Source organism: Biomphalaria glabrata, chromosome 5, assembly GCF_947242115.1.
Source record: "Biomphalaria glabrata chromosome 5, xgBioGlab47.1, whole genome shotgun sequence".
In the NCBI taxonomy this organism is placed as follows: domain Eukaryota; kingdom Metazoa; phylum Mollusca; class Gastropoda; family Planorbidae; genus Biomphalaria; species Biomphalaria glabrata.
The window spans coordinates 13,090,167-13,116,708 of NC_074715.1; the positions used below are offsets into that span (position 1 = coordinate 13,090,167).

General features: G+C 32.6%; 2 protein-coding genes across 15 annotated transcripts in view; one reads left to right on the forward strand and one right to left on the reverse strand.

The window, feature by feature from the left end:
* Positions 1-3,409: 3,409 nt before the first annotated feature.
* LOC106061902 (stathmin-like) lies at positions 3,410-21,671 on the reverse strand. 9 transcript variants are annotated; one of them, XM_013220135.2, is made up of 8 exons: positions 21,572-21,671; positions 15,513-15,586; positions 14,905-15,021; positions 13,027-13,196; positions 12,541-12,732; positions 11,505-11,657; positions 8,077-8,226; positions 3,410-5,491 (listed from the first exon to the last, which is right to left on the reverse strand). In XM_013220135.2, exons 2-8 carry the CDS (start codon positions 15,520-15,522, stop codon positions 5,429-5,431), a joined length of 855 nt encoding a protein of 284 aa, XP_013075589.1. In that variant the 5' UTR covers positions 15,523-15,586; positions 21,572-21,671; the 3' UTR covers positions 3,410-5,428. The 9 variants fall into 9 exon arrangements, with proteins under 9 accessions (XP_013075589.1, XP_013075609.1, XP_013075596.1 ...); XM_013220155.2 differs by lacking the exon at positions 21,572-21,671 and adding an exon at positions 16,861-16,939; XM_013220142.2 differs by lacking the exon at positions 21,572-21,671 and adding an exon at positions 16,730-16,868.
* Positions 21,672-23,316: 1,645 nt separating this feature from the next.
* LOC106065071 (regulator of telomere elongation helicase 1-like) overlaps positions 23,317-26,542 on the forward strand; it is a 31,346-nt gene continuing 28,120 nt past the window's right edge. For 2 of the 6 annotated variants that reach the window (XM_056030541.1, XM_056030546.1), the window contains exons 1-2: positions 23,331-23,423; positions 26,271-26,498. The gene's annotated coding sequence lies outside the window, so the exon portion shown is untranslated. The other 4 variants (XM_056030543.1, XM_056030540.1, XM_056030545.1 and 1 more) reach the window with 4 other exon arrangements.

Genomic DNA, 26,542 nt, shown 5'->3' on the forward strand with positions numbered 1-26,542 from the left:
CGGATTCATCGACGGTCGATGGTTCAAACCCTGCCCGCTCCCATCCCCTGTCGCTCTGCGGGAGGTTTGGATCTTCAACTCTGAAGAAACATCCGAAACATGTAAAACATTTTACAAACAAATGTTACTTCAGAAAAGAAGATGAGTACATCCTACGCCTGTCCCTATGTCAATGTAGTTATGCATGTTAATCAATGACTTAAACTGTGCCATGCCATTGGTTTTCCTGGCAGACTCTGGCAACCCACTAATAGAAGCACCAGGGAAAAAGGAGTATTTGTAAAAATTTGTCCTAGCTTAGGGAACAAGGAATGTGCCTTTATCTTTTTGTTTTTCTGAGTACCTTACTGGATTTTGTTTTTGTATTTGAAGATTATGGTTCAGTGTTTTATGTATAATTGCAACTTTACTTTTGAGTCTTCTATCCTGAAGGTTTTCTAAATTTAGTGATTTTACTAAAGGTGTTGAACTATTAAAAAAAAAATATTTTGATTTTTTATCTTATATAATACAGACGTTACTTCAAAAAAAGATTATTACGTCCTACGCTTCATGCATATTAACCAATGACCTAAATTCTGCCAAGTCACTGGTTTTCCTGCTAGCTCAGGCAACCCGTTCCATCCACTAATAGCACTAGGGAAGAAGAAGCATTTGTACAGATTTGTCCTGGCATATGGAATGAGGAATGTGCCTTGATCTTTCTGCCTTTTGAGTATTTTATTAAATTTTGTTCTTGTATTTGAAGATTATGGTTCAGTGTTTTGTGTATAATTGCTACTTAACTTTTGAGTCTTCTATCCTGAAAGCTTTCTAAATTTAGTGATAGTGATGTTACTAAAGGTGTTATTCTAGTCAAATGTGAATATTCGTTTTGTTAAGAATCTCACTGCTCTATTTTGTGTCTGTTCCAGTTTCATAATGTTTTCTTTAGTTGAGGGTCCGAAACAAAAGATGCATATATTCTATTATTATTTTAAGCACGCTATGGTGGTGAACTTTTTCAACTGCAATAGAAAAATCTAATTAAATATCTATTTGCTCCTTGTGAGTGAGATACGAGTGCCGCGTCATCGGCAAACGGCAGCTCCCTTATCAAGATACGACGCCTTTTCGTTTTTTGCTTTAAGACGTGCCAGGTTAAAGAGCCTTCCATCGGATCTGCTATAGATATATATTCCGTCTTCCAGGGATTTAAAAGCACTGGTTAGTACGACTGAGAAGAAGATGCCAAATAGTGTAGGGGCCAGTACACATCCTTGTTTTACACCGCTCTTAATGGAGAATGGCCTGGAGGAAGAACTTTCAAACTGAACGGTGCCCTGCATATTTTCGTGAAAAGCTGACACTAGTTTTCTTAACTTATTTGGGCAGCCAATTCTCTCTAGTACAGCAAACAGACCGCTTCTGCTAACAAGGTCAAATTAAGGCCTTGGTCAAATCAATAAATGCTATGAAGAGGGGCTGCTTTTGTTCTCTGCTCTTCTCCTGTAGCTGCCGCAGAGAGAAAATCATATCTACCTGCCCTAAAGCCACACTGCGACTCTGGATAAACACGATCTGCCAGGATCTGTAATCGCTTTAGTAATACTCTAGCAAAAGCCTTTCCGACTATGCTAAGCAGTGAGATGCCTCTGTAATTGTTACAATCAGAGCGGTCGCCTTTATTTTTATAAATTGTAACTATGTTGGAGTCTTTCAATTCCTGGGGGACCATTCCTTGTTCCCAGCACAAGCTTAGCAGTTCATGGAGTGGTTTGATTAGGGCATATTTTCCAGCCTGAATGACTTCAGCAGGAATGCCATCTCCTCCGGGTGTTTTCCCATGTGCAAGCATGTCAATGGCAATGCTCAGCTCCTTTACTGAGGGCGTTTCGTCTAATTCCGTCAAAACTGGAAGTGATGGGAAGTTGGAAACAGCATTTGGTGAGATGGCGTTTTCAATCTGGTAGAGTTCTGCATAGTGTTCTACCCATCGTTCCATTTGCAGCGCACGATCGCTGATGATTGTGCCATCCTTTTGACTTGAGCGGAGCACACTTGCTGGTGTGAGGTCCAAAGGCTTTTCTCATGCCCTCATATAGTCCTCTTATGTTACCACAGTCGGCACAAGATTGAATATCTTCGCATAGCTCCTGCCAGTATTTGTTAGCACATTGTCTCGCTACTCTTTGGGCATTGTTACGTGCAGCTCTGAGCCTTTTTAAGTTGCTTGGGGTGGGATCCTTCTTGTAGATTAGCATGGCTGCTCTCTTGTTCGTAGTGGCAGTTTCCTATTCTGGTAGACTAGCTTCAAACCAGTCTTCGCTTTTCTTGGTTTTGTTTCCAAAGACCAGTGAATTGGCTTGATTAGCCACACCAGATTCTGCCCCGTCTCAAGATTAAGCCAAAACCAGTGACTCATTTGGGCGCATCCATTGCCTTTCGAGACAAAAGGAGCCATATATATGTGTTTCACATAATCTATATTTCCTAAAGCCATGTTGGTATGGAGTAAGGACATTATGTTTGTCTAAGTGGTTTATGATGTTGCTACATATTATGTGTTCTAGGTTTTTACATAAGATGCTGGTGTTAGTGATACTGGTTGGTAGTTTCCTGGGTCAGATTTTCTTCTTTTTCAAATAGGCAATTGGCATTAGCTTCTTTCCAGTCCCTTGGTACTCTGCCCTGACCAATAGAGGACCAAAAAAGTATTTTGAACACAGTTGCTAGCTCATTGCTTAGTTCTTTAAGTAATATAGCTGGAATACCACCAGGTCCAGAAGCTTTAATCAGTTTTATGATGGCTAATATTTTTTGGATCCCTTTTCTTGTACTTCTATAATATATCTTGTTTTTGACTCAAATTAAGTAACAGTAATATTTGTCCTGAATGAATGGTAAGGCCTAATTGTGACACACATCAGTGTTTGGGTTATAAACCTTCTTTGTCAAGTTGCTTGAATAGCAATATTCTTGAAAAGACTATTAAATAATTTAATCATAGTTTAGGTGACTTAAATACATCAGTGGTCAAAAATGATTGTAAAAGTTTAACATAAAAAAGGCAAAAATATATAGTAAAACAAAAAAAAACAAACAAACAAATCTTATATTAAAACTTATTAAAAAGTAGAAAATAATTTAAAAATCAAACGCTAAATGTTTTCAGTTTAAAGTGAATTAAATTTCAAAACCAACACTTTTTAATTTTGAAACTATTTTCTTTCAAAGGCTATAATATAAGCTTTGTTTAATGTTTTGTAAATTATACATTTTAAACTGCTTCAAGAAATCACCTTATTGATTAAACAAGCACAGTTCTTGGTTTTAAATAGTTTTATGTCCTTACATTTTGTAATGTGTGAAGTTTAAAAAAAAAAATTGAAACCAAAATAAAAGAAGCAAAAAACAAACAACTCAGAGCTAACAATTTTGGCTGTAAAAGTTTATTGATAACTGAAAATTGCATGCTCTTTTAAAGGAACTAATAAATGCATAATAAAGACAAGTGAATACTGTTAAACTGAGCTCTCTGACATTGAATAAGCCAATCAGGTAAGCTATACACTTTGATCAATCTAACCATAGTAAAAATAAAAAACAGTACTAAGGAAATATGTTCCATAACAATATAAGTAGAATGGAAAAAAAAACATTGGTATTCAATGGGAACCATTTAAGTTCCACTTTATACTGTAATATGATTATACGAGTTATTACCCAAAAATTGGTATGGACATTCATAAATAAAAAAAAAACAGACTTGTGGTGACTAGCTAACTATTCACTCTTAGTATAATTGTGCTAGTAGGGTAAATCAATTAAATATGGAAGATGTCTAAATTCCAAAAGAAAAAATTGTTTTTTTTTTTATTATTTAAAAATTTCTTGTTTTCAAAATGTGTTCAGAGCACAAAAAAAAAAAAAAGTGTTAAAAATATGCACACACAAAAATTTTTAATAAGCAAATATTCAGCACATATAGAATTATCAGTAAAGATGATTGAAATAGTTCCCATCAAGGTTAAGTACTAACATAAAACATTGGAATAGTTAATCAATTAATATTGAGAAGGAGATCCAAAGATCGGGGATGAAAAAAAATAATTTTGATTTGAATTAAACAGATCAAGCTGGTGCCTATATATCACATTGAGCCAAACTAACATGGCAGTAAGTTAAACAAAAAACAAAACATGATTTAACAAAATTCTAGTCAGAAAGTATGATTTTTTTTAGCAGGCAATACCTTCAACAATTTTATTATAAGTAATGACAACTAATGGCTGTAGCAACATATAACAGAAAAAAGCCCAAAATGAAACAATAGTTGTTCATTATTGAAACACACACACATACAAATAATGTCTCCACACTTGCATGTCTGATTTTGATTGAGACCTATACAAAACAATGGTGAGTAGCATTCACTACAGACTGCAACTACCATTGAACGACTTGCACACACATTTCAAAAATACATCAAGCCCCAGCAGTTAATAAAGTAGTAAAAAAAAACAAAAAAAACTATTGCTCTAGCTCCAGATTGAAAATTGTAGTTAACAAGCAGCTTCTCACAACACTAATAAGATGTCTATTTAAACACAAACAACTAGAGTTGTTGACCAAAACAAAAAAAGCCAAAATGCTGAACTGGAAGAGACTCTACAGATGGTACACACCTCAGCAAATAATTGTATAAATAGCAATTAGTGTGCAATTAGACAAAAACAAAAAACTTTTGAGGGTCAAGTCAATAAGGCAATTAGGGGGGCAAAAGATACAGCACATGGATATTGTTGAATAAACTGGAGGCTACAATAAACAAACAAATGAGAAGATGAAATGTTTTGAATATGACAGTGAACAACTCTGACTGGCGTGCTGGTTTAAGACTGGAATTCTTTCGGTTGTTGTATACAAAGTCGTACAAATATTTTAAACGTTCAAACATTGTAACAATAAAACTGAACACAAACGTCAACGGATTAAACGTATTTATATATATATTTATATTCCCTTTACGTAACAAAACACTGATGTGCTTTTCCCGTAGCAAAATAAAAATGTAAGAAATACAATGCCATTAAATGAACAAAAAAAAAAAAAAAGTAATTATCTAGCTACTTCCAAACTAGTCCTATTCGGCAAGTTCAGTTTTGACACAGTTGACCCTACCTAGACAATAGTATTAACAAAATAATTACACAAACACATGGTTATTTTTTTTTTTTAGTATTTTTTTTTAACAAATTTTTTATTTTACCTACTGTTCAATTAATTGTTTAAAAAAAATAATTCCCAGATAAACATGTACAAAAAATGACCCAGATAAAAAAAAATCTTTGAAATTGATCAAATTTTTCCTTCTGGCCTAAAAACAGAATGTTTAATCCTAATTTAGTTTATGCTCTAATATCTTGAAAGTTGTGAAAGTTGTCATTTATTTCTCAGTCTCAGATTCAGAAATAAGCTTTTTTCGCTGAACTTCCTTGATACGATTCTCCTAAAAATAAAAAAACACAAGATTGAAATATAGGATCAGTCCTTCTCCCATCACATGACACACTAACTCAGGCCTAAATTGCATTCGCAACTGTACCATTTAATTAACCTAATCAGATCAAATTTATCATTATTTGAAGAATGAACAAGAGAACCTGTTGAAATCTGGGCTGGTTCAGCAAGTGTTTCATGGTTTGTTTGTTTTAAAGTGTGAAGGAATCTGATATTTGTTATCTATATATATATATATATACATATATAGAGAGAGATAATATAGAAGGAGATGATCTAGAATTAGATTTAATCAAACAGTGGTGATGACACCCTCTTTAACTGTGGGCCACAGATACAGATGACCTTTACATCATCTGCCCTATAGACCACAAGGTCTGAAAGGGGATCTTTACTTTCTTCACACACACACACACATATATATATATACATATATATATATATGACTTTACAATATATACCAGGCTTCTAGCAAAAATTTGTCAACCTTCATTATAACAAATTTCCCTATATGAGCACAATTTGTTTATATGTCTAGAAATTTCAAAATAACAGTGTATGGTGGTGAACACTTTCATTTACAAGAACATTAACTTAATATCATAGGTACCCACCATCACAAGGGATCAGTAGACTGACATGTTCAACCACACAACCCATTCCATGTGATCTAATGATTTACATGTTCAACCACACCACCCATTCCATGTGATCTAATGATTTACATGTTCAACCACACCACCCATTCCATGTGATCTAATGATTTACATGTTCAACCACACCACCCATTCCATGTGATCTAATGATTTACATGTTCAACCACACCACCCATTCCATGTGATCTAATGATTTACATGTTCAACCACACCACCCATTCCATGTGATCTAATGATTTACATGTTCAACCACACCACCCATTCCATGTGATCTAATGATTTACATGTTCAACCACACCACCCATTCCATGTGATCTAATGATTTACATGTTCAACCACACCACCCATTCCATGTGATCTAATGATTTACATGTTCAACCACACCACCCATTCCATGTGATCTAATGATTTACATGTTCAACCACACCACCCATTCCATGTGATCTAATGATTTACATGTTCAACCACACCACCCATTCCATGTGATCTAATGATTTACATGTTCAACCACACCACCCATTCCATGTGATCTAATGATTTACATGTTCAACCACACCACCCATTCCATGTGATCTAATGATTTACATGTTCAACCACAACATCCATTCCATGTGATCTAATGATTTACATGTTCAACCACACCACCCATTCCATGTGATCTAATGATTTACATGTTCAACCACACCACCCATTCCATGTGATCTAATGATTTACATGTTCAACCACACCACCCATTCCATGTGATCTAATGATTTACATGTTCAACCACACCACCCATTCCATGTGATCTAATGATTTACATGTTCAACCACACCACCCATTCCATGTGATCTAATGATTTACATGTTCAATCACACAACCCATTCCATGTGATCTAATGACTGACATGTTCAACCACAACACCCATTCCATGTGATCTAATGATTTACATGTTCAACCACACCACCCATTCCATGTGATCTAATGATTTACATGTTCAACCACACCACCCATTCCATGTGATCTAATGATTTACATGTTCAATCACACAACCCATTCCATGTGATCTAATGATTTACATGTTCAACCACACCACCCATTCCATGTGATCTAATGACTGACATTTTCAACCACACCACCCATTCCATGTGATCTAATGATTTACATGTTCAACCACACCACCCATTCCATGTGATCTAATGATTTACATGTTCAACCACAACCCCCATTCCATGTGATCTAATGATTTACATGTTCAACCACAACACCCATTCCATGTGATCTAATGATTTACATGTTCAACCACAACCCCCATTCCATGTGATCTAATGATTTACCTGTTCAACCACAACCCCCATTCCATGTGATCTAATGATTTACATGTTCAACCACAACACCCATTCCATGTGATCTAATGATTTACCTGTTCAACCACAACCCCCATTCCATGTGATCTAATGATTTACATGTTCAACCACAACCCCCATTCCATGTGATCTAATGATTTACCTGTTCAACCACACCACCCATTCCATGTGATCTAATGATTTACATGTTCAACCACAACACCCATTCCATGTGATCTAATGATTTACATGTTCAACCACACCACCCATTCCATGTGATCTAATGATTTACATGTTCAACCACACCACCCATTCCATGTGATCTAATGATTTACATGTTCAATCACAACCCCCATTCCATGTGATCTAATGATTTACATGTTCAACCACACCACCCATTCCATGTGATCTAATGATTTACATGTTCAACCACAACCCCCATTCCATGTGATCTAATGATTTACATGTTCAACCACACCACCCATTCCATGTGATCTAATGATTTACATGTTCAATCACACAACCCATTGCATTTGATCTAATGATTTACATGTTCAATCACACAACCCATTCCATGTGATCTAATGACTTACATGTTCAGCCAATCTCTCCTGCAAATTTCTGAGCTGTTCCTCTCTGTTTTTCAGGGCATTTTCCATTTTCTGTACAAGCTGTTCTTGCAGATCATCTGTTGAAGGACCTCGATTCTCACTTGCTTGACAAACTTCATTAATGTGGTTTGCCTATAGACAATTAACAAATGTTTAGCTTAGTCTGGTTAAACAAGCTAAAGAGGTACCATTTGAAAAAAAAATCTGTCATAAATATCCTATAAAGTTAAAGCAAAAGAAGGAGGTGCGGTGGCTGAGTGGTAAAGTGTTTGGCTTTCAAACTGGAGAGTCATGGATTTAAATCTTGGGATTTTTAAAGTTTGGGGCGCTTCTAAATCCATCCGGCTTTAATGGGTACCTGACATTAGTTGGGGAAAAGTAAAGGCATTTAGTCATTGTGCTGGCCACATGACACTCTTGTTAACCATGGGCCACAGAAACAGATGACCTTAACATAACCTGCCCTATAGAACATGGTCTGAAAGGGGAACTTGTCGTTTTTTTTAAAGAAAAAAAAATTACTACTTAATTTTGATCAGTTGCTTCATTTTTATGTGTCTGTTGCAAATTTATTTTCTTTACAATAGCAATAGTGCAAAACTGATTCCCCCTTTTTTAAAATTAGCAACTAAAATTACCTGATAATAAACTAAATACATATTTAATATATCAGAAAAAATCTAACTAATTGAAATTAAACTCATTTGTTTAAAACAGCAGTGATCTTCAATCATAGCACATTTGCTATATTGTAATCCATTTTCACCAGATATATAAACAAGTCTGCTTCAACCGCTTGGAAGCTTAAATTAAATATTTAAATCCACAATAAAGATATACAAATATGTAAATAAAAAGATGTTGAACAAAAGAACAACTTGAATTCATTGATAAAATTATAAAATAAGAATCAACCTGAAAAAATAAATTTTTCAAATAAAGCTATCTTTGTTTTAAGCACCATCTCAATATTGTGAGAATGTTGTTTTAAATATTTAGGCATATTTGTATAGAGTAAAAAAAGAACTTCATAATAATTTTTTTTTTTTGTATTTTGAATTTTCATTTAAATCTCTAGTGCCAAAATGCACCGACCAAGTATATGTTTATTGTATGGGAAATAATGAAACAGTTCTCTGTCATCAGTTCATGTACGTACTGATAAAGGCGAGAGATAATAAAAAATATAAGTATGTAATACATTAAGTAGATCTGCAATAATTCTTCAATGAACAGCTGGCCTATTTAGAAGATTTTGTTTTTAAAAATTATCAGTCTTCAATGTCTATGGCTGATGTAACAAAGCCAAACAATGAGTGTGCAAACATTTTCAAAACATTTAATTAGTGACTGCTTATAAACTCATCAAGTAGTAAAAAAAAGCAAAACAATAAGGTAAAGTATAAACACTTAACACACATAGCAGCAATACTAGGCTAATCAGAAGACTGACACACTATGAATAACACTGTATTGCTATTAAAATAGGAAACTAAATCCAAAAAATCAAATGGTGTGTACCTAAAAATTAGACAAATGGATAAAACAGAACCCATTTTCACCATTTATGATATATTAAAGTGGATAATTTTATTATTTCTAATTGCATGTAACTCTAGGAAATAACAGTAGCTATTTAATAAATCAATATCAATTACAATAGATTTCTATAAATTCTTACTAATTTTGTATAGAATTTTTAAATACCCTATGTTAAGATTAGGCTATATATTTAAAGTATATGATAAAAGTTAATTGAGATATTGAAAATATTTATCTTACAGCTAATTTTGACTTACTTTTGTTAAAAAAAAACAGACAAAATTTTTAAAATTTATAAGCCCATTCATTTTCTGCTAGATTTTATTGTGTGGGAAATTTCTTTGTTGTGTATCAGGGGCATGTATGGCAATATGAAATCCGTTGGGGAACATAAGGATTTACAGAACACCAAAAATTATTTTTTTTTTAAAACCCCCCTCCCCTAAAAGAAATTGTTTATATATTCCCAGGGTATGAAAGTAAATAGTATGCATGTGATGTGAACTGAACGTTTTTTGGATGACAGGAGAATATTATTGAGTGGTTTGAGTTAGTTCTTGGAGTAGAAGAGGACCTTAAATGGTTTGGTTTCTGAGAGAGGAAAGGTACAAATGTGTTTTGTGGTCACTGAGATTTTGCTATTTAAGTTCTTTTCTTGGAGCTGAAGTTTTGTCAATTGTTTTTAAGTGTAGCGTTTTGAGATTATTTACTGATTATTTAGTAGTTATAAAGTTTGTAAGATTATGATCTGTAGAGGTCGAAATAATCGAAGTTATAATTACCCCTACCAAGCCGTTCCACAACCGAATCTGACAGTGTGATGAGTTATTTAAATGGAAGACAAAACCCGGGCAAAGATAAACCCCAAGTGGGTGGGGGGCATACTCTCAAAACTCTGTTACTGCCCTTTCAAAGACTTGATCAAGAATCTAGATAAAAAGTATTCTAATTCAAGAATCTAGATCTAGACATCTTATCTATCTAGACTAATTCAAATTAGTCTAGATCTAGGAATAGGGTCTATAGAAAACAAGATTAAAAAAAAAATATAAACAAAATAGAATTTTAACTTTATGTCAATAGACCAATATGGCAGGTTTGCATGTTTAAAACAAATCAAGTCTTATAATTATTTCACATTCTTCCAAAAATAGAAAAATATTAAAATAGGATTTTTTTTGTCAAAGAAATATGGGGTGGGGTTGTGGATCAGAAGTAATTTTTGGAATTCCGAAAATTCCCATCACTGTTATAATTAATTTGTAATTTGGTACAATTAGAATTTTAAAAAAACTTTTGTTTAAGGAGATCTCTTCCAATTAGATTAGAAGTTTATTTCTCTCCTCCGGAACAATGCTTCCATTGTTGATGTTTTAAATTTTAGCTAAATGTTATAATTGCTAAAAATTGTATTTTGAAAGGTTTCCCTTCATGTTTTTACAGGATAAGATAACCTTAAAGAGGTTTGTTTAGATTTTTTTTTTAACATGGAGACATTTATGATGGTAGTGACCAGACTTCCATTTAAGGTTATTTTTAAATGTGTTAAATATTTAAGTTTTTGAAACATTTATCAAAATTTCTATTCTTAATTTTCAGAATTCAAAATAAAAATAAGTTAACTTTAATAAATAAAAAGAGCATGCATTTCCCTTTTATTTTATAACAAAAGTAAATTTTAAAAAAATTTAATCTTAAAGCCTGTGCATTAGAAAGTGAATAATTCCTCCAAAATAAGAGAAACAGAGAAGAGTTATCCCCAACTTTTTAAAATCAGATATAGTGTTAAACAAGTAAATATCGTCAAAATGTATCAAGTTTTTTTTTTTAATGTGCTATATTAGGAGCTATGCTGTCTCTTGACTTACATGTTCTTGCAGCTTAGCCAGCATACCCTTTAACTGATTCTGTCGGTTCTCTTCGTAAGTCTCCATTTTCTGGGAAAGCTTCATTTCTGTCTTAGCCTCAAACTCTTTCACCATCTCTTCTCCAGCCTTCTGAATCTCTTGAACTTTTAAAGACTTCACACCGCAAGAGTGTCAGAGAGAGCAGGGGGGAGGAAAGGGGGAGAACCAAAAATAAGTGTAAACACGATTATAAAGAGAAGAGAAATAAATCAAGTGGGGAGGGGGAAAACAATAAGACACGTCGAGTGCAAGAATGTTCATAAAAATCTTCATTCTCATAGCAGACAAAACAATCACTAACCAAGCAAAGACTCAATCAAAATAGTGAAACAAAGATATGCAATAATGCAGCAGTTCTTATTGACGAAACTAAAAGAAAACTTTCACATTTGTTAGCACTCATTTTAATAATTAAAAAAAAAAAAATCGATGATATATCAATGTAAGAACCACTGCTCAAAATTGTTATAAAAACAACTAAATTATAAAACAAAAACACATTTACAAATTTAAATAATAATCCCTACATATAAAACTTACATCAGAAAAAAAAAATCTTGATCATATAAAAGACTAACAAATATTGTTAACCAATAGTGATTGTCAATTTCAGAAATGATTCAATTCCAAATTATTTACTTCTTTAACAAGATGCTGAATAAAGTACCAAAACCTATTAAGTATTTTCAAGAAATGTTTAAATATAAGTGTAAGTAACTTAAAAGCTCCAATTAAACCAATGGTATTACATGTCTGCATAAAGGAAATCACAATTCACTAATAGAATTATTTTATTGCATGAATCAATTTTTGGAATTGTCAATCACATTAACTAGGAATGAAACTTGACCAGCTTGATCCAACGTTGAGACCACTAGTTGTGTGCAAGCAAAACTATTGCTCCTATTGTAGTTCTTACAGAAAGAAAAACCCAGCCACTGACAGCTAGAGACTCCATCACATCAAACAAGCTAGACATTCAAAAGCTACCACTTACATGTTCCCTGAGCCTCTCTTGGAGGGCCCTAATCTGTGTCTCCCTGTTCTCTCGCCTAATCTCCATGGAGCGCCTCAACTTTTCTTGAGTTTTCTTGGAGAACTGCTCATTTTCACTCTGGGCTTTTGTAACAACCTCAATGGCTTTCTGTCTCTCCTTAGCCAGCTGTTCCATTCTTTCTTGCTCAATAAGCTGCAAAACAATTAAATCAAGACATAATGAAGACATAATCAAGACACACACACACAAAATAAAGATAAAAAAAAACAAAAAAACAAAGACAAAAAAAAAATATGTTTCTCATAAAAAAAGCATGTGGTATATAGGATTTAAGATTTCATATGAAGCCTCTAACTATAATTTTGTAAATGATTTATTAAGAGAGGGGGGGGGGTGTAAACAAAAGATAACCACAGACATGGTTTAAAAATGAATAAATATGATTACGAAAGCTGCAGAGAAGTTTGAAATGAACATTCTTCTTACACTTCTGCGTTCCTCAGCCTTCTTGAGCTTGTTTTCAAGCTGCTCCTGGGACAATTCTCGTTTCTTAACATCTCGTGGAGACAACTGTACTGGAGCTTTGGGACTTTCTACTGATGCAGGCTTCAGTATGACATCAAAACTAATGCCACCTTGTTTGGCCTTTTGGTTTTCTGTTCAGGTAAACAAAGTCAATAGCTTAACAAAAAAATAGCTTTTACTAAAGGCTTTTATGTAGATGTTTAATGAGACATTTACTACATATTATTTTGTGAGAATGTTGTTTAGAATATATATACAACAGAACATAAAAGGTTAACTTTGAAAATAGAAGACAGACATATTGTGTATTATGAATGTTCTGACTACAATAGCCAATGTTTATGTATTCATAGATTTAAATGTGTTAACATTCTGACAGAAAGGGTATTGTGAGGCATTTAGGAATGAATATTGATTTTAATGAATTTTTTGTTAGAGATAAATAAAGACTAATATTAAAAGAAGAAAGTTTCAGTTGCTTACAAAAAAAAATTAATGCTGTCATATAGGTGAAAACAGACAATAATACTAGATTTCTGTAATAAAAAACACTGAGTTACATTAAATATTATTTTAATAATAAACTACATTTTGCTGTTTTAAAATCAATATATAGTTTTAAATCAATGTCAACATCATATAGCACAAGTTTCTTGTTACATTAAAGATAATAGAGTCATTTTATAGAATATGCTTCAGTTCACACATCAATTTTGATTTATTCTGAAGTGCACATGACTTGTATTTTATAAGGATTATTTCAATTGAGCCACTGAAGAAATGTGAACTATGAAATGTGGCAGATTGACTGTTAAATAGTGAACCACACAATGCTTTGCAAGCAAACATCACCAGCTTTAACATTTGATTAAATATTTCTTGAAACAAAATAAGTATATGCAATAAAACACAACAGCATAGAGCACTACTAAATGTTTGGAAAAAAAAAAAAAAAAAAAAAATTAAAACATGATAATTCTAGCACACCAATGAATGGTTTATGAAATATTTTTTGTAAATGTTGCAGCAGAACTCAAGAATTCTACTAGCATTACAATTTTTTGAAATGGTTTAAAGAAAATTGAACTATTTCATCAGTCATTGTTAGGGTAAAAGCTTAAGAGAAAAAATGAATTGTGGGAGAAGAGACAGTCCCCAAAGGTCAGAATCAGCACTTTAGTAATAGTAATTTATTAATTCTTGTGAATGAATTTTGAAAAAAGTTAATCAGTTTAAGCCTGATATTGCATAATCCAGCCATGCTAACTAACATTTGAAAATATAAGGCTTAAAAAAAAAAAGCTTATTCAGCTTAGCTTACATGTTAATCAATTAAGACAATGTCTAATTTACACATTTAATACATCAGAAAAATAATTTGGCTTTTAAAAGAGACCTACAGGTACTCAATGTTGGAGGGTACACCAATGGCCTGTTTAAGGCTATTGCAGCTATTCTATACATGGTAAGACATTAAACCCTCTACCCTCACGAAAATAGAGGCGGAAGTGACTTCTTAAACCAGAACCCCCCCATCATGGATTACAATGGAATATAAACATGCATAATATGTGCTTTATTGTGAATTAAAGTTGGTATCAACACTTACAGAAGACAAAATGTAAAGCCTAAAAGCAGAAAAGAAACATGCTCAGCTAAAGACAATTGGAAAACTTTAATCTTATGAATTATTTATGTGCACGTTGCACATAAAATTTAAAGAAACAAGAAGCAAGTAGAATTTGGATACAATTTTCTGACATAAAACAAAGATATGCATTCAACTAACGACAAAGACATGGAAAAAATAAATACAGAAAAGTTACAACTTGAGATTACCTTTGCCCTTCCAGACAACAATGGCATCATAAGCTTGTCTGTTGGGATGTATGCGATGCTGGACAGTTTTCTTTTTCTGAGTTTCTCTCAAGCAAAGAATACTGAACCAGCTGCACACTTTTATAAGTCCAGAGCAATATAAGCAGCAATAGAGAACAAAGTTTAAAATATTTATTCCTTAATTTTTTAGACATTCTAGAACTTTCTTATTACAGGGATTATAACATTCCGGTTAAAAAGAAAATTATAAACAAATTATTGATGCAATTGCCAAAATCTCTGGCTCAGAATAGATATGTTACACCATGCACACAGTGCAAAGTGATCGCTGGTTGTTTAAATGAGAAGCAAGTTAAGCAGATCTAATTTTAATTACCTAGGACACTGCTGAAAAAAAATTTAAACACTGTTTCATTATTAAACTCTTCTAAAAACCATCAGATGAATTTAATTTTATGACATAAATTACTTTAAACTGCATCATTTCTTTAAGCAGGAGTGTTTTGATTAAAAATTTATTGTCTTTTAAATATTTTATTTAACAAGTTGATTAAATTTTGTAGACATAATTTCGCAGGACTACAGTAGATTTCTGATACAGTACTTACCAGTAGACATTTTGTTATCTTGCCTTTTGTCTAGATTTTTAAACGTTAAAAATCTCTTACTTAAACCTCAGCACCTAAACAAACAGAGAAATGCTAGGCTAGAAATAAAATCAAGAAAACAATGAAACATATAATTATGAAAAAGGTTAATTAGATCAAATAAAGCGGCTAGACAGTGTCTGAAGTCAAGGTGCTATCACCATCCTATAATGAGCCAGTCAGGACCCAAGACGAAAATCAGCAGAGGGATGATGTCATCAGATCAATAAACACACAGCATTATTCTAGAATCATGTCGCTTGTCGCTTTACTTTCTTTTCTTTTTTTTTGTTTATTGCAAGAAATTGCATTACCATTTAAAATGACTACATTATTGCTCAATGAAACAAAACACTAATACACTGATGACAACTATGAAAATATATATGAAAATCAAATTTACAGCAGAGAAAACTGCTCAGGCACTAAGGCAACAACACACATAGACACAGCTCAAGTGGTGGGAGAAAAAAAAAAAAGGAGGGATGGGCTGCCTACAGTTGGCACTGGATCCCACAACTAGCAGTGAAGTAGTCCAAGCCAGATCAATACTCCACCCACCCCCTTCCCAGAAATACTCTACACGTCTGCTCCTCTGAAGATAAAATGTCATGTAATGTTTAGCCAGGACTGTATAGATCAGTGTATTTTGAAGAAGCATAATTTATCTATATTTAAGTTAGCTACAATGAATGTCTGGTGCTAATAAAAAATACATAAGGAGCATGGCTATGTCTGACGGCTGAAAAAAATCAATACGAGATGACTAATTCTTAGAGTCTTACTCACCTTTACTTCAGAACTATGAGCACATAAAAAAGAAACCCACTACTAGGTCAATATAGGTCACTAATTACATAATATAACTTTTTTTTTAAAAATTATAAATAAAAAAAAATGAATATGCATATTTTAAAATAATTATTGATAATTGCTTATTTTTTAAAAATAGAAGCATTTTTTTTTTAAATTGTTAGCTTGACAAACACAACCTCATTAAAATATAGATATAATAAAGTAAGTAAAATATTTAGACTTAAATGCAAATTTATATGGTTTAGCACACACACAAACTATGTTAAATCCAAAACTGTATGATTTAGCACATACACGAATGTACAATTAACCACATAAGTTATAATTGAAAACCACAATTAGCCAGCCTCATAAAAACATACCAATAATTAGTATGGTATGAAACTCTAGACATAACTTTAAAAAGTCACACTAGTTTGAACTACTTATCCTTGATTTCAGGTGTATAACAAAAAACTGTTTATAGAAGGAGAAGAGAGAAAAAAATCAATACCACTTCTGCCTCTCCCGAAGTCTGCAACTCTGTGACTGTTTTAGCTCACAGCAGCAGTTATGTTTCATTGATTGATACAACACTGGATAGCCACTCTATTGATTTTTTGTAGTGTATGAATCATGTCCAGCAGCATGGGTTGAGCAGAAGAACAAAATATGTATACGTACATGTCAGACTACATGAGCAGATGTACAATGTATGCTAGTTCAAAGTTTCACATTCAGCAGTTTTACAAAACACTGGGAATATGTTAAACAACCACAGGGGTTGAACGGTAGTACAAGAAATATACGTGTTAAGAAGCAGAAGTATTGAAGGAAATGTGTTACATACAATTGCTGCTAACCCTGATTGACAGACAGACCAACAGTTAGTAGATGTGTTACAATCATAAAGACCTGTTAAATAAATGACCTAAGCTAACAACTATAAAGTTCAGAACTGTGTTTCAACCAGTGCAAAAAAACTATACACAGAGATGCCAATAAGCATCAGGAAAGAGAGAGAGACCCAAATGCTCAATAGAGGATAATATTAACTTAGTTCTTAGCAGAGAAAAGATTTTAATATCTGATCATAAAAAACAACTTTAAATTAGTTTAATCCACATACACACACAAACATCAATCTTTAACTTTGTTCTCAATGTTATGAAATTGTTAAATTTCCTTTCTGAATGCTCCAAACAAATATTCCTATTCCCTCATCAGTCAAGTTTATCCAACAGCCTTTATATCTGTGTGTGGAGCACATAAAAATGTTATGATAATTTTCTGTGTCACCAATGATTAAACCCGTAGCCAAAAGCTGCTTAGAAGATGCCAATGGCTTTTAAAAAGAATATTTTCATTTTAAGATAAAATGTTTTTATTTATAGATAAAAAAAATGTTTCCACGAAGATTTAAACCTAAAGACATTATTAAATTTAAATCAAAACCATGCTTAAATACAAATTTAGGAAAAAGAGTAGGCCTCAATTAAACCACTAAAAAAATAAAATTGGAGACATAGAACTGGATTCCCAGACCATAGACCAAGTAGATAATTTTATATACCTTGGGAGTGGAGCAGATGAAGACATTAAACGTCATATAAATCTAGTGTGTCAGTCATTTACACAACTAAAACAAACATGGAAATCTCCTCACATCTCAAACAAGACTAAAATTGGAATCTTTAACTCTAATGTCAAGGTGGTCCTACTGTATGGTTCTGAAACATGGAGAACAACTGAAGCAACAACAAAAAAAGTGAAGACCTTCATCAACAGATGTCTGAGAAATATCCTAAAAATACACTGGTAAGACAAAGTAGAAAACACCATACTGTGGGAGATGAGTGGGCAGAAAAATATAGAGGTGCAGATCTTAGAGAGGAAGTGGAAATGGATTGGTCACACCCTGAGAAAAGATACCAACAACAGAGTTAGGCAGGCCTTAGAGTGGAACCCCCAGGGAACAAGACGCAGAGGAAGACCAAAAAGAACATGGCCACGCAGTATACTAGAGGAAGCCATGAGAAAAAAAAAACGTTTTTACGAAGGCCCTATGTTTCATGATGAACTCAAAAGAAAGATGATGATGATGAAACAAAAGTGTAGATTTACAGATATCTAGACTTTTGAAGAACTTTAGTTGTTCATATCAGCACAGCACCTGGACAATGCAAGTGAAGTATCTAGTGATATGGTATAATGAGGTTTGAGGTGTATGTTCAAAGACTGTCTAATCTAGACTACATTCTAGTTTTTTTTGTTTAACTGTATACTATTAAAGCTATTGAGGCTATTCCAAAACAATCAATATATATATATTTTTTGTCTCCTGACAGGTCACATTAAGCATTTCAAAGATGTTCCAGATGAAATCAGTGAGGTATGTCCATCACGCTAAGAATGCTGATCATGTCTTTGAAACCATGTCTCATGATTGACTTTTTATGATTTGTTAACTTTTGGGTACTTCATTTCATTCATTGATTCAAATTAAAACTATCTGATCTATATCTGTATGTATCTGTATGTAGTTAATACTAGATCTAGACCAATATCTATATTATACAATATTGATTCTCATTAATTTATATTTATCTGAATCCTACAGTATTGATGATAACAATGAGAAGAAAATTACATTCTTCTTAATTGAAAAACTAGAGAAACATAAATATTTTTAAAACAAGAAAAACATGAAAAATACTTTAAAAAACAACAACAACAACGTATATTAAGTGTAATTGTCTCAATTAGTTTGAATCAGTCATGTAATTATATGTATGATTGACCTAGACATAATAAATCTGTGATTAGAAATGTTTTTACCAATTGTTTTTTGTTTAGCTTTTCTCAATGTGTTATGATCATATCACTTGTGTGGATCAGTTGTGAAAAGGGGAGGGAAGAAGGGGGTATCTTGGTGAATGTTTACATGATTGCTTTTTAAAATATAATGACTCCACCCAACTCTAATGGGTACCTGACTTGAGTAAAGACAGTTGGTCGTTGTGCTGGCCACATGACATCCAGATCATTAACCATTGGCAAAAGAAACATATGACCATAACATCATCTGCCCTATAGATCACAAGGTCTGAAAGTGGAACTTTATAATTTTTAAAAGCATAAAAAAAAATTTCACTCAGGGCTCAAGAGACCTCATGGAGATTAATTCAATTAAGACCACCACAAGTCAAGTACGATTACTTTACCCTGTTCAAGATACCAAACAAAATAACTAAATTAAAAAAAAGTTAATTTACTAATTGTTTAATTTTTTTTTTTTGTATTGATTCTTAGGCTGTCAGGTAAAAGAAATAATAGTGTGAAATTTCATCTTAATCTGAGATTGGGTGTAGAAGAAATAATAGAGACAGATAGAGTGAGTTGGTCAGCTTTGTAAAAAAAAATACACCTCCTTTATACAAAGAGTGATTATTTTGTTCTCACCTAATGAATGTTAAGATTAAAAAAAAAAAAAAGGAACATTTTTCGCCCTACCTCATCCCCCTCCACTCTGAAAAAAAATAATCCTGGTTGAGCTAGTGTATAAATCTATGAGACTTTGTAATATTCTAAATGATAGGCCATAAGATCTAGACTTAGAAGACAGTGTGCAAAACTACTTACTAAACTATTTATTGAATAAGGTCCACTAGATATATTCTAGACTAGACTAGATCACTATAGACTATGTAGTCAAGTTTACAAAATAACATAGGTTTAACTTTAGCCTAGACTGAAGATTCTAGATCTTTCATGTCTAAAAAAAAAAAAAAAAAAAAAAAAAAAAAAAAACCTAGTATAATTGATACCCTAAATTAGACATTAGATCTAATCTAGATCCTACATCACATTATAGTGACTTAATCGTCTATACTACAGATCTAGATAGACACTAGAGATGTCTTATATTAGTTATATATACAGACGTTACTTCAAAAAAGATGATGATTACGCCCTATACATTTCATGTGTCAATCTTGTCAATCAATGAATTTTAAAAACTTAGCCAAGACGGTTTTACTGGCTGATTCAGGAAACCCATTCCATTCTCTAATGGCGCTAGGGAAAAGGAGTACTACTTGACTTCTTGTACAAATTTGTGTCTAGCATATGGAATAATAAACGTGCCTCTATCTTTGCATCTTTATGAATATTTCATTAGGCATTAGGTGTTGTTTTTCTGTTTGTAAGTTATGGTTTAGTGTTTTTTATGAATTATACTAGATCTAGTATAATTATAGCTACTTAAGTCTTTACATTTCAAATCATTCCTCTGTCCTGAAGTTTTGTGAATTTACTAATGGTGTTACTCAGAATCAAATTGGAATATTCGTTTGTTATAATAGTAAAATAAAGATCTAGGAATCTAGACTCTAGATCTATATCTATTGACTACTATTGAGTTTGACTCAGTTTGAGTCTTAAATGGCTTATTTAGTATTAATTACACAAAAGACTTGAAAAGGCAATGGAAAAAGTGATGTAAGACAAAGTGAAAGTAAAAGTTAAAGTAGAATCTAGATTCTACTGGTCCTGGATGATTCTACTGAATAATCTAGAATCTAGATTCCTAGATGACCTAGAATCTAAATCTAGACCTAGATCTAGATAAGATAAGATGATTACCAGACCATCTATTACTAAGACAAAATCAAATATCTACTAATCTATCTAGATATAGACACTAAAACTCAAAGTAGGACTAGATTCTAGATCTAGCTAGTCTGTCTACAATAGTCTACATGTAACATGAGTACATCATGAAAATCATGATCATTATTCATCATTATTGTACGTTGTTCATTTACTAATTGTCATTATTATTTAGTCATACTCATACTATTTAAGTTAAGTCTATTAAATTGCCAAAAGAGTAAAGTCTAAAGACACAAGACAAACTGAAAGCCATAATGATGATAATCATAAAAAATAATCATAATGAACTGACAGACAGTTGAGACAGGGCTGGGGCAGTGGACTGACTCACTCACTCAGGTCTCCTCTGTCTCTGTGAGACTCAACAACTGAGACAATCACAATGACAACACTCAACATTTAAATTAATCACAACAAATTTCATAATCATGAACTGTCATTTTTTTCAGAACCTAGATAATAATTTATAACAACATACAGTAAATATAATATAGTCTAATAGATCTAGATTCTAGTAACAGATCTAATATAATATAATAGACTCAACTCACTTTAGACTTTAGAACCTTATTTACTTGCCGAAATCAACGCTATTGATAATGAAATGCGCGCGCACTGTTACCTCGGTCCGTTTGATTGGTTGAAAACTGAATTATGTTCAATCATATGCTAAATATTAAAATAGCTTTTATGGTAAATCCTAACCATAAACTTTACCTTACAATAAAGATCTATTCTAGTATATCTATATATATATCTATATATAAATATAGAATCTATATGATATACACATTTATAAAGAGTCAATGATCCTAATATAACGCTTAATTTATACTTTATAAAGTTAGACTTAGGACTAGATGTCTTCTTGTGAAAATAAAGACCTTTATAGTACTTAGATTCTAATAGATTTAGATCTATTTGCAAACTTCAATTGAATTTATTGAATAGTGTTTTTTTTTTTTTAAAGCTGATTTAGAGTAAAATATTCGGAGCGACGTCGCCAAATATAATTTCTTTAAATCTTTGATACGGAAATTTTAAGAGATTGATTTTTACTTTAGCGGGATGGTTAGCTTCAGAGTTTTTTTTTTTTTTTTTCGTGACGGTACGCACCGGTACGGCGTACCGGCACCTTTTTGAATGTAGGTAAAAATATTACTTTTCTTGTATTTTAACGTATATAATTAATTTATTAGTAGTTAAAAGTTAGGCAATCAATCACTGAGTACCGGCACCTAATCACTGCACCTATTTTTTTTTAATACAAAAAAAAAAAAAGCACTGGTTATATAGCTTAATAATGTCAAGACAGCTCGTAGCGAAAATTAAAAAAAAATAAAAATCTAGCAGTTTCATTCAATAGTAGTTCCACCTTCCTTGGTTACATTTAGCCCATTAGTTGAGTCTTTCTATTGAAGACATGCGCTAAGACGAAAAGAAAAAAAACAACTTAGGATTGCCTTCGGACAACATAGCTCTGTCTGCACGAGAAGCGGAAAAATATGCCAACTGGGATTGCGTATTCATGTGAAACACTGCACCGGAATCGAAGACATTGCCATTATGGTCAAGAAGGACTCAGCACTTCTACAGTGCTGTAGTTCTTCCTTCATTTTTATATTCTTCTGAGTTCCTGTCCTGGACCTTATATATTCTCGCCTCCGCTGTCTAAGGTTTGACCACTATACCAGATTTTGGGATCTAACAGTAGTCCTATCCACACTACAAACGGTCCGAACTACGATAGGCTGTAGGCCTTTGTGAATCAGTATAACTAAACGGCGAGCTGTGTGATGGAAAGCGCTATCAATGGGGTCAACACGCTTGATATTATGGCCTAAAGGCACTCCCTCAAAGAATGTGAAGTTGACATCAACGACTGGGAAACGTTCTTGTTCGCTCGTCATGGCGTGATGTGGTTAATGTTATTTTGAGATACGAGAAAAACAGATTAAATTAATGATTAATCATCAGCAAAGAATGCAGATAACAAAAAAAAAAACAACAAACAAACAAACACACAAATAAGCTAATCTAAGGGAACTAATCACAGAATCACTACCATTCATCTCAATAATTCTGGGTTTTCTCCCCTTTTATAAATAAAACAAAATGAATTAATTAATATTAATCGATTGGTTAATTTTTTTTTTTAATTGATTCATCGACTCTGAATAATTATTCAAAATTTAAACATGATCCAAGAATGAGAAGTAGGTTTGGGGCCAGTTTGGGTTCAGTTTTCTTTCTCCTAGGTGGGTGGCCAACCAAGGCTGACGAGCCCTTTCTGTTTGTGATATAGGTCTGTGATCCAGTAATAAAGTACAGAAACCATAACCCTGTGACTATAATCGTATGGATAGACAGCCAATGGACACTTGTGTAACATTCGTTTAAATGGTAGATAATTACTAGATAAGTAGATTAGATCTAAATGAAATTATTATTCTAGATCTAATTGATCTTATTATTAGATCTGGATCTAAATGTAGACTTAAGACTAGAATCTAGATCTCGGATTTACTCTATCTAGGGTAACCGTAATGTATCTAGATCAGTGTAAATCATCATCATAAATAATTAAATTAAATATCATGAAATTCATCATTCATGACATAATCATATTGATGATATTGTCTGTTAAAATCAATAATATTGTCACATATGAATCATCATATCGACATATGTCATATCTGATATCATTATTATTATCATGTCATATGTCGATATGTTTACCAAACTAAGAAACTTATTCATTGATTTAGTCTAAATCTTTAATCTATCATTCATGATGATTCATTTACTTAGTCTTAGTAATAGATCTATAGTAGCTTCTTATATTAGGCACAGCTCATCAAATTCTCCTTTTAGAAACACGTCGCTTTTTTTGTTTATAATTAATTTGTTTTTATGTTTGGAGCTAAAAACGATGTTTCGGGACAGTGCATGTCCAATTTAAGATAAGTTCCTGTATTTTTGATCTGCTTTTCCAAAGCAGATGGCAGTTTTTTAGATTCTCGGTAACCAAGTATGTAAAGCTATTGTTTAAACCTCCCCCGGCAATTCATACCCATATAAGGGATGAAGGCTATATTATGAGCCTGTTTGATCGTAGGCTGGTGGATCTATCAAAATAAGCTTCCAAACATCTTTAGAAAGACATTCCAATCACATTCATACTGTTAGCTGTTAAATAAAATTAAAAAAGGAGGTGTTTCAATGAATAATAATGAATTAAACACATTCTCCTATAGTGCACAAGGCAAAATCGTAATAAGAAATATTATTGGGATTAATAAATCTATGATTTTTTTCAATAAATAAATGTGACCTAGATCGAGATATCTAGAATATATAATTTATGAATGAAAGAAAAAGTGCGGGATGCTAATTTGAAGCCAGAGACCATGCCCACTGCAGGTGATCACGCCAGGCGAGCGCTGGTGGTGAGGAGAGGTATACACTAAGCGTGTAGTGTCACAACCTATCATACAGGCAGTGGAGGGAAGGGGGAGAGAGTCATGAAAAGAATTATAAGCATCTATGGGAGGGAGGGGATGTAACAAAACGAACATCCAAATTATGAAAAGAAGAGGGTCCTTGGATGGGAATTAAAAGAAAGAGACAGAGAATACATGTAGCCTAGTTGAAAATATCATGTTTGTTGAATTATAATAATTAATTTATAGATCTATAATTATATAGATTTATTTCTGTTTCTACACATAGATTATATAGGTAGGCATATATATATATATATATATAGAGAGAGAGAGAGAGAGGCAATATACTATAAATACATATTGCAGAAGTGAATCTACTTCTTTTAATACAATCTAAATAATTTTTAATTAACACAGATATAATTTATTAGCAATAACATAGTGGTGTTTCTTAACGGTGCTCGATGTGTGCTGAAGGAGAAAGCACAAAAACTGCGTTTATTATAGGAGCATGAAGTGACCTGATTTATTTTAAAATAAAATCTTGACTGTGAGTGGTAATTCAAAGAAACACAGCTATTTTTATAGTCCTTTAGTTGCAGAATAAGAATCTGCTTTCAGTTTTTTTGTAAGTTAAACCGTCACCAAATAAAAAAATAAAATAAAAATTTGACCTATTTCCCGAATACGGTGTGCCTAATATAAGAATCTACTATAGTTACTTTATAGATCTAGATGTAGTATCAATATCAATGTTCTATTAGAATACTCGTCTTTAACGGTCTATAATTATAATAATACTCTATTATACTAGTCTAGCATCTTTTGAAAAAAGTAACTTAGTTTAGTTTAGTCACTTAGAGACTTAGTCTTAGACTAGACTAGAGTCATTAGATCATTAGTATAGACATAGACTACTATAGACTCTAAGACTGTGACTTGTTCAAGTTGTTGCCCATCCATTGTAATTTTATTTTGGGTTAAACTCTAGGTCTCTACTTTACTCTGTTTCTGTAGAATATTAATGTTACACAAATAGCAAACTAGTGTTTAAGAGGGAAGACATATTAGGAACTCCATTTATTACGTAAACACAAGCGGTGTTGCACTGATGCGCTAGTGTGCAAATGTACATATAATACTATTATGTTACATCTCTCTTCTTTAATTTAGAAAATCTATTTATCAGAATAACTAAAAAGTCTAATCAGTTCATCACAAATCAAGTCTCTTGGGTTTGTTAACTATTCTGCCTGAGCGTGTTACATAAGGTTCATTTGGTCTAGAGGTGTTAGAAGAAGCAGTGTGTAGTGGCGGCTCTACATCTAGCGTAGTTTGTAATCTTGGACTCTCTAGATATTGTGGTTCTGGTTGTTCTGAGATGTCATCTGGAAAGTCATAATTATTGTCAAATCTGTTTGCTTTCTCAGAAGACTTTCTGATGTATGTGTTTTCTGTTTCTTCTGTAGACCTTATCCCACTTCTGACACCATGTAGAATATTAATGTTACACAAATAGCAAACTAGTGTTTAAGAGGGAAGACATATTAGGAACTCCATTTATTACGTAAACACAAGCGGTGTTGCACTGACGCGCTAGTGTGCAAATGTACATATAATACTATTATGTTACAGTTTCTTTAAAGTTTAAAGCGAAACTCCGATGGTTTTGACACTTTTTAAAATATAGATCTAGATCTAGAATCTAGATCTAATATGAATATGTGTTTTGATTTACAGATAATGAATGTATCATTCTTTTTTTTAAATTTGCAATTTTAACTTAGTAAATGATGTTTTTCAGGTGTAATTTTCCTGCGCATCCAAAACGATCAGATTTTCAATGGGTTTCTATTGACGTATATAAATTGAATAACGGGAGACCATACAGTTGAGGTCACGTCAGTATGTCATCATACGTGCGGATAGACAGCTGCCAAATAATTGACCTGAAAAACTATGGGCCTTTGATGGGAAGTTTTGCAGAAGTTTTACCAATATATCTTCGTCTATGCAGTTAGATCTAGATCTTGTGAGCAAAGAAAAAAATGCGTGTTGAAAGTAGATTTACATGCA